Consider the following 13431-nt stretch of genomic DNA (forward strand, 5'->3'; position numbering starts at 1 on the left):
TCATGATATTATCCATTTCATAAAAACCCCAAAGCACAATTTCAATTTCAAATTGTGATCAATACATTTCTCTCTGTTAGGTTTCTTCGAATAAAATCCGTTTTTTCGGTATTTAAAGTTGCGCCTTTAAAATTCCAAGATTTTTAAATTCTTTCAAAAAATTCCTGATCAAATTGCTGGCACCCAGACCAACAGGGTTTCTTCACTTGCATTTATTTCAAATTTAAATTTTCATTGCTGTAGTATGAAAGTAATAATTCAGATTTCTTTTCTATCATTTATATGCAAACACACACAAATTTTTCAATAAATTTGTTTGATAGCATTATTGTCCATGTTATTGCCTCCCATTTATATGCAGCCAACATAGACACTCAAAAACAGAAGTGCACAATCAACTTACATGCGTCCTTTCCTCATCAGACACTCACATGCACTTGTACAAGGACAATAGTTTAGCAAATATTGGTCAATATTATGCAAATAATAATCTTGTCAATGACATGTACAATATATTAGAACATGATATTAGTATTATATAAATGTCCTAGTGTATGTTCATACATGCATATATACTCGAAGACATGTCCAATATCCATGGCAAAGACAAACCAAAGCCAAACCCCAACCTTACATCCCAGCCATGCCTGTTTCTTCTTAGATGCGTAGAGTGAGCCTAAGAAGGCACACAATCAGGATGCCCCAACAATATTGTCACGAATGGTAATGAAAAGCTTCAGAGCACATTATCGAACACACAAATAACAACATGGCTAGCGGCAGGACACTAAAGCCAAAGTCTAATCCTACAAAGATATGTGTGTAGGTATGGTAAGAACAAATATTTGTATGTTGGTTGCAAAGCTACTTGATAAAAGTAAATACATATGTATATTCAGCAACAACCATACATACGATGATACAATTTCTACATATGTATTATTACATATGTATATTGTTAGTTTTGAAAATGTACACACACACACACATAGATATATGTATAGGGTTTTCCAATAAGGATTTAAAAACTTTTTTCAATAAAACGCAAACTATTTCAGATATTTCAAAAACTTTATTTTCGGCCTGAAGTACAATCAAAACATTTATGAATGGAACTCGACTTCGTTCATATGGCCACCGCGGGCACGTTTGCATCTGTCAATACGTTGAACCCAATTTTCGATGAACACACATTTCCTCAAATTTCAGCCTAAACGATCGTTGGCACAACGGTGGAAGAACTCAGAGACATTGAACGGATGTTGGCTCTGAGTTCTGCTAGCCAGATTGCGCAGATGAGCTGATGCATACGCCTTATCAGCGTGTAGCCTCCGGTCTTAAATAGTTCAGCGGGTAACCCGTCGGCTTCTGCTGCCTTGTTGTTCTTTAGTCGGGTCACTGCTACTTGGACCTCATTCTGACTAGGAGGTAAACATTCTATACCATCATCAGGGATGGGTTCTGCAGTATCCTCTTCGCCGCCAACTTTGGACACTAGCAGTTGGGTAAAATTTGTGTCCATATCCTCAACATGATATCTGTGTCAGTTTCCTTTACTTTACTTTACTTGGCTATGACAGAATATTTGTTCCACTAGCCGAATGTAGAATAGCGTTCTAAGCGCCTCGATCTTCTGCGTTCATTCAAAAATCTCTGACACCAAGTTTCGAGGTGTCTCCCACCATTTGATCTTTCCATCGGGCTTTTGGTCTTCCCGGTTTGCGTGTACCACCGTGTTTGCCTTCAAAAAACTTCTTTGCTGGAATTTCTTCATCCATTCTGACAACATGTCCTAGCCAACGCAGCCGTTGTATTTTGATGCGTTTAACTATGCTATCGTCGTAATACGGCTCATACAGCTCGTGGTTCATACGCCGCCCATATTCTCTATTAACGCAAACTGGTCCATATATGTTACAAGGAATCTTTCTCTCAAATATTCCAAGCACTACCACATCTGCTTTCACATGTACCCATGCTTCAGAACCATATAACAGCACGGATAGTATCAGTGCCTTGTATAATGTAAGCTTCGTCTGTCAAGAGGTAGCCTTGTTTCTAAACTGCCTACTTAATCCAAAGTAGCATCTGTTTGCCAGTATTATTCTTCGCTTTATGTCAAAACTGATGTCATTCGTTTCGGTAACGGCGGTGCCGAGGTAGATAAAGTTACTGACTGTCTAAAAGTTATGATTCCCAACTTCCTCCATTTTCTTTATCTGCCCGGTTGTGCAAGGCTTTTTGGGAGTTGAAACCATCCAGTTCGTCTTATCTCCATTTACTCCCAGACCCATTTTCACTGACTCTCTTTCGATTCTTTCAAAGTCAGCAGTTACTACTTCCGGTGACCGAACTATGATGTCGTCGGCATAGGCAAGTATCATGTGTTCTCTTGTGATTAGTGTGCCATATCTATTCACATCTGCATCTCGTATAATCTTCTCCACCAGAATATTAAAGAGATCACACGATAGGCTGTCTCCTTGTCTGAAACCTCATTTGGTATTAAATGGTTCGGAGAGATTCTTTCCTATTCTTACTAGGAACGCGTATCAGCAAGTGTCATCCTATAGAGTCCTATTAATTTTGTAGGGATACCAAACTCAGATATGGCTTGAAATACCTTTGAACGTAAAGGAGTATCGAAAGCGGCTTTGTAGTCAATAAAAAGATGGTAGTTGTTGATTTGTCCTTCTCGGGTCTTTTCCAGGATTTTTAAGCAGTGTGAATGTCTAAAGCCGCATTGATAGGGCCCAATTATCTCATTGACTTTAGGTTTTAATCTTTCACACAGCACGTATCTTGAATGCGATGGGAAGGAGACTTATTCCTCTGTAGTTGGCACATTCCGTCTTGTCTGCTTTCTTGTGTACAGGACATATTATGCTGAGGTTCCAATCATCGGGTTTGCGTTCTTCTAGCCAGATTGCGCAGATAAGCTGATGCATACCCCTTATCAGCGTGTCGCCTCCGGTCTTTAATAGTTCAGCGGGTAACCCGTCGGCTCCTGCTGCCTTGTTGTTCTTCAATCGAGTCACTGCTACCTGTACCTCATTCTGACTAGGAGGTAAACATTCTACAATATACCATCGGACACTAGCAGTTGGATTAAATGTTCTTTCCATATCCTCAGCGTGTTATCTGTGTCAGTTACCAGATTTCTTTCTTTGCCTCTGCAGGAGGATGTTCTGTGGTAAAATTTCCGGACTTCATTCTGACTCCTGTACATCTCAATAAGCTCACACTCACGTCTTTCCATTTCCTTCTTCTTTCTGTGATACCTTTTCTCTTGATACCGCTACTTCATCTGGCGCCTTGCTACTGATTGCAGGGATGTTCTATATGCCGCATTCTTGGCTTTAATAGCATCTCGACACTCTTGGTCGTACCATGGGTTTCTTGGAGGAGGCTTCCGGTACGCAAGTAAGTATTTCGCTCGCGGCATTTCCCATGGGGTGGGTAATAGTTTGCCACTGCGCCATTACATCATCGGAACAAGGAGTGCTTTCATGAAGCAGTTGGGTCAGTCGAGTGGAGTATGTCGCTGCCATCTGTTGAGTTTGCAGCTTTTCAATGTCCAGCTTCCGTGCAGTGTCAGATCGTACTTTCCTCGCCATGTTCAAACGGGTGCGTACCTTTGCTGCAACAAGGTAATGATCCGAATCTTTATTCGCTTCACTGATCGATCGTATATCTAACACGCTGGATGAATGCCTTCCATCTATCACAACGTGATCAATTTGGTTTCTCGTGTTTTCATCGGGTGACAGCCATGTGGCTTTGTGGATATTTTTATGTTGAAATCTGGGGCTACTAACTACCATGTTTTTTGCCGCGGCGAAATCTATCAGCCCATTACTGGACGTTATCTCGTGGAGGCTAAACTTTCCGACTGTTGGACCAAAAATGTCTTCCTTCCCTATCTTCGCATTAGAATCTTCCAGAACGATTTTAATATCATGGGCGGGGCAGCGGCCATATTCTCTCTCCCTCTAGACGCTCGTGGAAAATATCCTTGGTCTGCTCGCCTTTGTCTTCCGTCGGGGCATGGACACAAATGAGGCTGATGTTGAAGAATTTTGCTTTTATGCTGATTGTAGTTAGCCTCATCAAACTTACTCTTCAATAAATCGATTGTTACGTGTGCTGTGTGGGTTGCGGCACCGTCCTATTAAAACCACATTTCGTTCAGTTCCATATCTTCCGATTTGGGCCAAAAATAATCAGTAAGCATATTGCGGTGGCGTTGTCAATGTACGGTAACGTGACGATTGGCATTGTCGACGAAGAAGTATGACCCAATGATGTCACCGGCATGCAAACCGCACCAAACAGTTATTTTTTTGATATGAAGTGGTGATTCGTGAAGCACCTCTCACTGTAGTTAACGCTCTTGAAGTAGAGGTCACCGTCCATATATTCCGATTCGGGCCAAAAATAATCAGTCAGCGGTGACGTTGTCCATTCACCGTAACGTGACGATTGGCATTGTCGGCGAGGAAGTATGGCCCAATGATCCACCGGCATGCAAACCGCACCAAACAGTTATTTTTTTGGATATGAAGTGGTGATTCGTGAAGCACCTGTGTAAGAGTCCTTTTACAAAATTAAATTCAAAGTTGTCAAGTTCCTATTGGATAACCCTTTGGATATTTCTATTTGTTTGTATGCCATTTTCGATATGTTTACTCTATTGTAGTTAAATATTTATTTCGTTTGATATACCGAAAAATGTTACAGAAATACGAAAACCCAAAAACTTAACGAAATGGAAGAATAAGACAATTTTCGGGTTTTGTTGAGGCACTTGATGATGCATTTCTTGTACCGCTGGTCACTTCGCAGTATAGCTCCATAGACAAACTAAACATATATATTTCTAAGATATTTGTACATATTTATATGTATGTATATGTGTGTGTGGGTTTATGTATGTGTCCAGACACAACACTTAAACCACCTTCGACAACATCATCATTGTGACCTAAGTGTCTTATTATCTTTTGGCAAAGGAATGAAGACAATTGAGTTTTCACTTCAGTGAATTTGATTGTGGTCCGGCATCCAATAAAGAAACCAAACTCTCATGATGTCAGAAGAAGGTAAAACACAATTCGTAACTTTGCATTTATGTATTCTTGTGGTAATTCGGATTATTGCTTGGAAAGAAGTGCCTATGTACACAACATGCATTGAACCTTTAATTGGATTTAAATACAAAAATAAATCCCAAAAAAAAAAAATACGAATAAAGTTTTGAAATCGTCTTAGCTTGAATTAGAATCAAATTCAAGGAACTAATCAATATAAACCATAAAGAGATATCGTGCAGGGTATTGTAGAATAGATCCAATAAAATCAGTGGGTATGCCTCTTGCGACATGTATGCTAGTTCTTCGATATAATGGCCGGAGGTCAACCGTAGACTGATGGTCAAAAGTTGAGTCTGTTAATGCTGCACGATTATGTGACCCAATCTAAGCTTAAGGAATTTTCTGCTTTGTTGGCTTTGGTTAGAACAGAAATCTCCCTCATCGTGTCTGTCATTACATTACAGGTCACTGTCTAATTGTTAAACATAGATTAAAGGTTGGAAGTAACAATTTCTACAGAAGTTGTAATGATATGAAGGAAATGGAAACTATAGAACATCTGCTGTGTGTGTTCTACAAACAGGCTAGCAGAAGCAATAAATTAAAAGAAGCCCAATTTTGGAATTTTAACGGGGCCAATTTTTTATTATTTTAAATGAAAAATCCCCTTTAGTGACAGATTTTCCAATTGCTACAAAAAAATTGTCTTCAAAATTTTAAAGATTTCGAAATAGGTTGAAGAAAGAACCAATATTGTTGACATTGTACCTTAGTTAAAAACCAGTAAGGAAGGGCAAAAGTCGGGCGGCGCCGACTGGATAATACCCTACACCTACCATATAAATACAATGTGGAAGCTATATCCAATTCAGAACCAATGTTGATGGACTTCAACAAATGTTTTCGGATGGGATTGATTGAACAAAAAAATGCGCTTGCAATGGCTTTTGGAGTGGAAATCGGCGATATACATATATGACAGCTATATTTAAATCTGAGCCGATTTGTATGAAATTCACAAGTAATGTCGAGAAGTACCCAAATGGGACAGACAGGCGGACAGACGCGTGGACGAAGGGACATAGCTAGATTGTGTTAGATTTTTACGAGTACCAAAACTTTGCATACTTTATAGGGTCGGAAATGAATATTTTAATGTATTGCCAACGAAATTGCAAATTTGCCCACGAACATTGCATTAAGGAGCATTGGTAAACTTTTCACATATCAATGAGTGCTGTCCGATTCAATTTCAATCTAAGCTCAACGTTAAGGGGCCTCCTTTTTTTAAAGCCGAGTTCGAATGGCGTGCCGCAGTGCGACAGTTCTTTTGAGGGTGAGTTTTTACATGGCTGCCAACCAATTTTTCAAATGGCATAGTAACTGACAAATGTCGCCAGCATTAGAAGCGTAGAACCACCAATGAAAACTTTTATCTGATGTTCTCGACAGGATTCAAACCCAGGCGTTCAGCGTCATAGCTGCACATGCTAACTTCATCGCTAGTGTGGTCTCCTAACGAAATGACAAATGAATACAAGCAAAAAGTCATCAAGTTCAACCGGGGCGAACTTTGGATACCCACCACCACTGAGACATATATTTACCACCATTCGTCATTATACGGTGAATAATGCATTATTTATGAACCCATAGTGGCCACATCGAAATAGGGTCCCATTTAGACCAAACTTGACTTGAACGTCGAGGGTCTATTGCTCATTACAGTTTAAGATGGTAAAAAGGAATATTGGTCTATATGCCAGCTACATATATCTAAATATAGTCCGATCTCCATCATATACGGGAAGGATATGCAAGGGGTCTAATCTAACACATTGTATCACATTTCACCGAAATCGGCTAAAAAATTCAACTTTCATTGGCCTAAAACTTAAATTTGTAGATAGGTACTTTTATATGGCAGCTATTGGGTTACCCAAAAAGTATTTGCGGATTTTTTAAAAGAAAGTAAATGCATTTTTAATAAAACTTAGAATAAATTTTAATCAAATATACTTTTTTTACACTTTTTTTCTAAAGCAAGCTAAAAGTAACAGCTGATAACTGACAGAAGAAAGAATGCAATTACAGAGTCACAAGCTGTGAAAAAATTTTTCAACGCGGTCTATATGAAAAATCCGCAATTACTTTTTGGGCAACCCAATATAACCAAATATAGGCCGATCTGTGCCATTTTGAGCTCGGATGTCGAAGAGTCTAACATAGTTCGCTGAGCCATATTTTAGCGAAATCGGAAGGACTCAGCGAGACCAGTTGTAGTTGTCTGGCCATCGATGCCATTAATACAAATTCCAAAAGGTGCACAGAATCATGTGTATGCCATGGGAGTGGTGTTATTGTGTACAAAAAGAAACTGTCATTAGACAAACACATGCATTGGGAAAGGGACAGCTAGCAGACTGAGTTGTCGAGCGTGGGTAATGTGGTAATTATATCATAGAGGCGTTTTCGCAATAAATACGACAAGAGTACTACATACCAACGTACAGCCCTTGAAGCCTTCACACCTTACAGGACCGATGAATTATTCTAATCAAATGACGAAACGCATCCCATAGTGTTTGGTGTGTGGGGTGATCTCTGAATAAACTTTTCCACTGCAAAAAAAAAAACTCTCCGATCATTGAGCTCGTCTTGGATGAAAAACAAACAAAAATGGTAAGGTTAGGTGGAAAAGAGACTGCGTATATTGGACATACACCAATGGACATACACATAAGTCAGTAATCGGCTTCTTGTGTGCTCAAAGTACTAAAAAAGTTACCTCGAAAAATGTCTAAGATAGGAATTCAGTGCTACTTACAAAATCCTTAATTGTATTCCATGCCACAAGGTTCATATCTGGTATTATTGGCCTGATGGGCAATAGAGATGTTTACACTCGCCATCCTGGCATTAACACCACACCAACACAAGCATTCCATGATTCCCCGGATCTCTACCTAGAGGATCGTATTATGGTCTGGCAGTCGAAAACTCTGTCCCTGAGTTCTCAATGTTGACACCCAGGCAATTTTGTCTCCAGTGCCATGGAGACTATTCCAGAAATAGGGAAACAAACACTGCTTTTATGAGCCCAAAAACTTAAATCGGGAGATCGGTATATGTGACAGTTATATCAAAACATAGCTTCATATTAACCATACTCCGTGTGATCAAAAGGCATTGCCGGAAATGAATATTTCGATGTGTTGCCAACGGAATGGCTTATTGAGTATACACTATATTCTATGGTGGTGGGTATAAAAATAGAAAAACATTTAGGTGCTAATTTTAGTAATTAACTCAAACAATATTGAAATTGAATTACTTTGCATTAATCAAATCAGTTGATAATTGAGCCAAGCAAACTGGCTTTTTATATAAAGGCGATCAACATTCAAAATCATTATTAAATGGGAGAAAGCCAGTTGCAAGCATTATAAATCATTAACTAGTATTGGGTTGCTCAAAAAGTAATTGCGGATTTTTTAAAATTTTAATAAAACTTAGAATGAACTTTAATCAAATAAATAATTGCCATTTTGTTCGATAATCTTTTGCCATCTTCTTGACAAATCTAGTATTCCACGCTCATAGAACTTCTGGCCTTTATCTGCAAAAAACTGAACCAATTGCGATTTTATAGCCTCATCATTGCCGAAAGTTTTACCATTTAAGGAGTTCTGCAAATATCGAAATAAATGGTAGTCTGATGGTGCAAGGTCAGGGCTATATGGTGGATGCATCAAAAGTTCCCAGCCAAGCTCACTCAGTTTTTGGCGAGTGACCAAAGATGTGTGCGGTCTAGCGTTGTCCTGGTGGAATATGACACCTTTACGATTGACCAATTCTGGTCGCTTCTCATTGATGGCTGTATTCAATTTGTCCAATTGTTGACAGTAAACATCCGAATTAATCGTTTGGTTCCTTGGAAGCAGCTCAAAATATACCACACCCTTCCAATTCCACCAAACAGACAGCATACCCTTCTTTTGGTGGATATCAGCCTTTGAAGTGGTTTGAGTTGGTTCACCATGCTTGGACCATGATCGTTTTCGACTAACGTTGTTGTAAACAATCCATTTTTCATCTCCAGTTATGATTCGTTTTAAAAACGGATCGAATTCATTGCGTTTAAGGTGCATTTCACAAGCGTTGATTCGGTTTGTTAAAAGAATTTCTTTCAATACATGTGGTACCCAAATATCAAGCTTTTTCACCAGTCCAAGACTTTTTATGTGATAATGAACTGTTGATTTTGGTATATTTAACTTCTCTCCTATCTCACGCTCAGTTACGTGACGATCCAATTCGATTAATGCTTTGATTTGGTCATCATCAACTTCATTTGGCCGACCTGAAAAATCCGCAATTACTTTTTGGGCAACCCAATAATTATTACTACATTGAAAAACCTCTCTTCTCACAAAAAGCATTACATATCCTAAACTGAAGTGAAACACAGCTTTTCGAATCTTTAATTTATTCTTTAAGTTGATGTCCTCCACTTATTTCCCATTTCAGCTGTTGTAATAAATTTAAAAGTTATTGCCCCAGTATCTTGTTTAAAGCAACATGTGGATAACATGTTTCTAATCCCGATAACTACTAATTAAATTATGTGTCTTTCAGTGCTAAAAACTTAAACTTATAAGAGAATGAGAAACCCCAAATGAAAATCGTGTTGGTGGAATTGAAAAACATCTCACAAAGCTAAATGAAATTTTTGCAAACGTGGTCAAACTATTAGTATTAGTATTAAAACCCTTAATTCCTTTCTGGTAAGCTGTGATTAGCAATAGGTGGAAGATAAATACAGAAACTACTAGACCATTACTAAGCTACTATGAGAAAAAAGAAACAAAAGTACACACACCGACAAGGAGTTCTTACAAAAAAAGAGTTGTAAATGTTGTAAAAAGCCAATACTACCGAAGAACTAAATGGAACTATATTAATTTTAGAAAACCCAATTGCATAAGCCAATGGCGAAAGGTCCTTTTCTAACTTATTTAACCGTTCTTCCTAAACCAGTCATTTCATATTGTTTTTTAAATCCTTTACTCAATCAATTTTACTGTTACTGATTTGTGTGTGTGTTTTTTTTGCACTCTTTTTCTTTCGTCCTTTAGATTTCTCACACAGTCTGCGTTTGGTTGAAGTACGTATACCCAACTACGTGGTTAAGGGCTCCACAGCACAACTAGAGTGCGAGTACGCTTTGGATGGCGAATCATTGTATTCAGTTAAATGGTATAAGGATGGCAATGAATTCTATCGATATGTTCCCAGAGATATGCCGCCAGCTCAGACATTTCTGCTGCCAGGAGTTTCAGTGGATGTAAGTTAAAAAAAAAAAAAACGTTTGCTTACTTGTAAAATTATTGGCATTTTTTCCATCAGCAATCGTAAACCCATATAACCTAATTACACCATGAAAAAGTATTTATGTTTTTATTCTCAAACTACAGGAAAACCTGTAGAATATGAAATATGAAGTTAAAATTTAAGATATGTATATCGACATTTTGAGAGAACAACCTTAAATGAGATTTGAAAATGACAATACAAAATCATGCACCTATTGTGTCATTATCATGATTAGGCGTTGTTGAAAATATTGTCAACATGAGGGGATTTCATACACTAACCGCCATGAACAGCATCCCTACAAATGTGGTCAGGTAAGCGTGTAATCATACAATCAAGGGGTGAATGGAACACAGATTCGATTATAAGCAGCACTTAAAAAAACTGTCCACAACCGTTCGTGGACGTTTCTAACGCATCGCTCACAAAATTTTTGTTGTTGATTAATGAATATTTGTGGTTGATATGATAATATCTGCGTGTTGCAGAACCAAAAAGATAAATTTTAAGGAACGAATAGCAACAATTTGGCAACATCGTGTTTGATTATACGATTACTGAATGTTTTTGCGAAGGTTTTCAAACCGCAATAAAACCCTTATGGACCCGATATTCTTATTTTGGGTCTTAAGTCCATTAAAGACCATCGCGGCGCAGAAGTTAGTATATCCTCCTATGACACCGGACTCCGTGGTTCAAATTCCGGCCTGAACATCGAAAAAGTTCTCAGCGGTGGTTATCACCTTACTAGTGCTGGCCACATTTGTGATGTATCCTGCCATATTAAAATTTCTCTATCAAGTGGTGTCGCTATGCGGCACGCCGTTCGGAATCGGCATAAAAATAGAGAACCCTTATCATTGAGCTTAAACTTTAATCGGACTGTACTCATTGATATGAGTGAAGTATCTCCTGTTCCCTAGTGGAATGTTCATGGGAAATTTCGCAGTGGTTAGTAAGGTTAAAGGCGTACTAAACGCCTGATTTCACTGAAACACTATGGTCCATATTGGTATATAGTTAGATATAACTACCATATTGCCAGTCTATCCAATATAGGATAAGATGGGCTGTATTTATTGGGTTGCCCAAAAAGTAATTGAGGATTTTTTAAAAGAACGTAAATGTATTTTTAATAAAACTTAGAACGAACTTTAATCAAATATACTTTTCTTACACTTTTTTTCTAAAGCAAGCTAAAAGTAACAGCTGATAACTGACAGAAGAAAGAATGCAATTACAGAGTCACAAGCTGTGAAAAAATTTGTCAACGCCGACTATATGAAAAATCCGCAATTACTTTTTGGGCAACCCAATATTTATTGAAATTTGAAACAGTGAGTTGTTACAGGGCCTCCGAAGTCCCAAACAAATATGGTTCATATCGGTACATCCCGTCTGCCTATTTAAGGTATAAAGCGTATGAAATATGTATTTATTGCTCGATTTCACCAGAAATTGATGCAGCGAGTTGTAATAGCCCCCCTCCAGTATTCAAAAAGTAGATGACCCGTTTTGGACAACAGTTAGAATTAGGTGCCATATAGATCAATCTGAAAAGCAGCAATTATTACCAGATTTCGCTCCGTGCTGATACCAAAAAACATCCAATCAGCTCCTTGAGTGGATATGAATATTGTATATAGTTTTGTACCCACCACCATAGGATGGGCGTATACTAATCTAGTCATTTATTTTGTAGCTCCTCGCAATATCTACCACCATCAGTCTGTGGATCTCACGATAGCGGTCGAACGTGTAAAGGTAGACGCTCGAAACTTTGCACAGATACTTATTGTTGATGTAGGGCGTTGGGGATTGCAAATGGGCTATTTCGTTCCAAGTATGGCCTGAATCGGTGTATAACCTGATAAAACTTCTATATAAACCGATACCCCAATTTGACTTCCTGAGCCCCTTGAAGCCGCAATTGGTTTCCGATTGAGCTTAAATTTTGTACATAGTGTTCTGTTATGATTTTCAGTAATCGTTGCCACTATGGTCCGAATCGGTATATAACCTGATGTAACTCCCATTTATGATCTCCCGATTAAGCATCATGAACCCCTAGAAACTGCAATTGTTAACCGATTAGACTTAAATTTTGCACTTAGCGTTCTGTTACGACTTCTAATAAACGTGTTCCTATAATCACCAATAGGTGTGGAAAGTGTGGTCCGAAATGGTTTTAAACCTGATATATTGTCATATAAACCGATCTGCCGAATATAGATTTTGAGCCTCTAGAGGGCGCACTTCTTATCCAAGCATATCAAAAATTCAATGGAGATATGTTATTGGGTTGCCCAAAAAGTAATTGCGGATTTTTTTAAAGATATTCAATGCATTTTTAATAAAACTTAGAATGAACTTTAATCAAATATACTTTTTTTACATTTTTTTTCTAAAGCAAGCTAAAAGTAACAGCTGATAACTGACAGAAGAAAGAATGCAATTACAGAGTCACAAGCTGTGAAAAAATTTGTCAACGCCGACTATATGAAAAATCCGCAATTACTTTTTGGGCAACCCAATATTATGATCTCACATTACCTATTTTTATAACCACCACCATAGGATGGGGGTATACTAATCTAGTCATTCCGTTTGTAACACCTCGAAATATTGATCTAGGTCCCCATAAAGTACATATATTCTTGATCGTCTCGACATTCTCAGTCAAACTAGCAATGTCCGTCCGTCCATCTGTCGAAATCACTATTGCGGTCGAACGCGTTAAGCTAGCCGCTTGAAATTTTTGAACAGATACTTAATATTTATGTAGGTCATTCGAGATGGCTAATGGGCCATATCAGTTCAGATTTGGGTATAGCTCCCATATAAAACGATCACCCGATTTGACTTCTTAAATTTTGCACATTGCGTTCTTTTATGACTTCTAACAACTGTGCCATGTACAGACCAAATCGGTAAAGAACCTGATATAGCTCCCATATAAACC

At 38.2% G+C, this 13431-nt stretch overlaps 1 protein-coding gene across 2 annotated transcripts in view; it reads left to right on the forward strand.

Annotated features, from left to right (window-relative positions):
* LOC106083240 (uncharacterized) overlaps window positions 1-13431 on the forward strand; it is a 440964-nt gene that overhangs the window by 402399 nt on the left and 25134 nt on the right. For both annotated transcript variants that reach the window (XM_013246151.2, XM_013246152.2), the window contains exon 3: window positions 10232-10440. In XM_013246151.2, the coding sequence (XP_013101605.2) occupies window positions 10232-10440 (209 nt within the window). The remainder of the gene's footprint in view (window positions 1-10231; window positions 10441-13431) is intronic.

Source organism: Stomoxys calcitrans, chromosome 3, assembly GCF_963082655.1.
Source record: "Stomoxys calcitrans chromosome 3, idStoCalc2.1, whole genome shotgun sequence".
NCBI lineage: Eukaryota > Metazoa > Arthropoda > Insecta > Diptera > Muscidae > Stomoxys > Stomoxys calcitrans.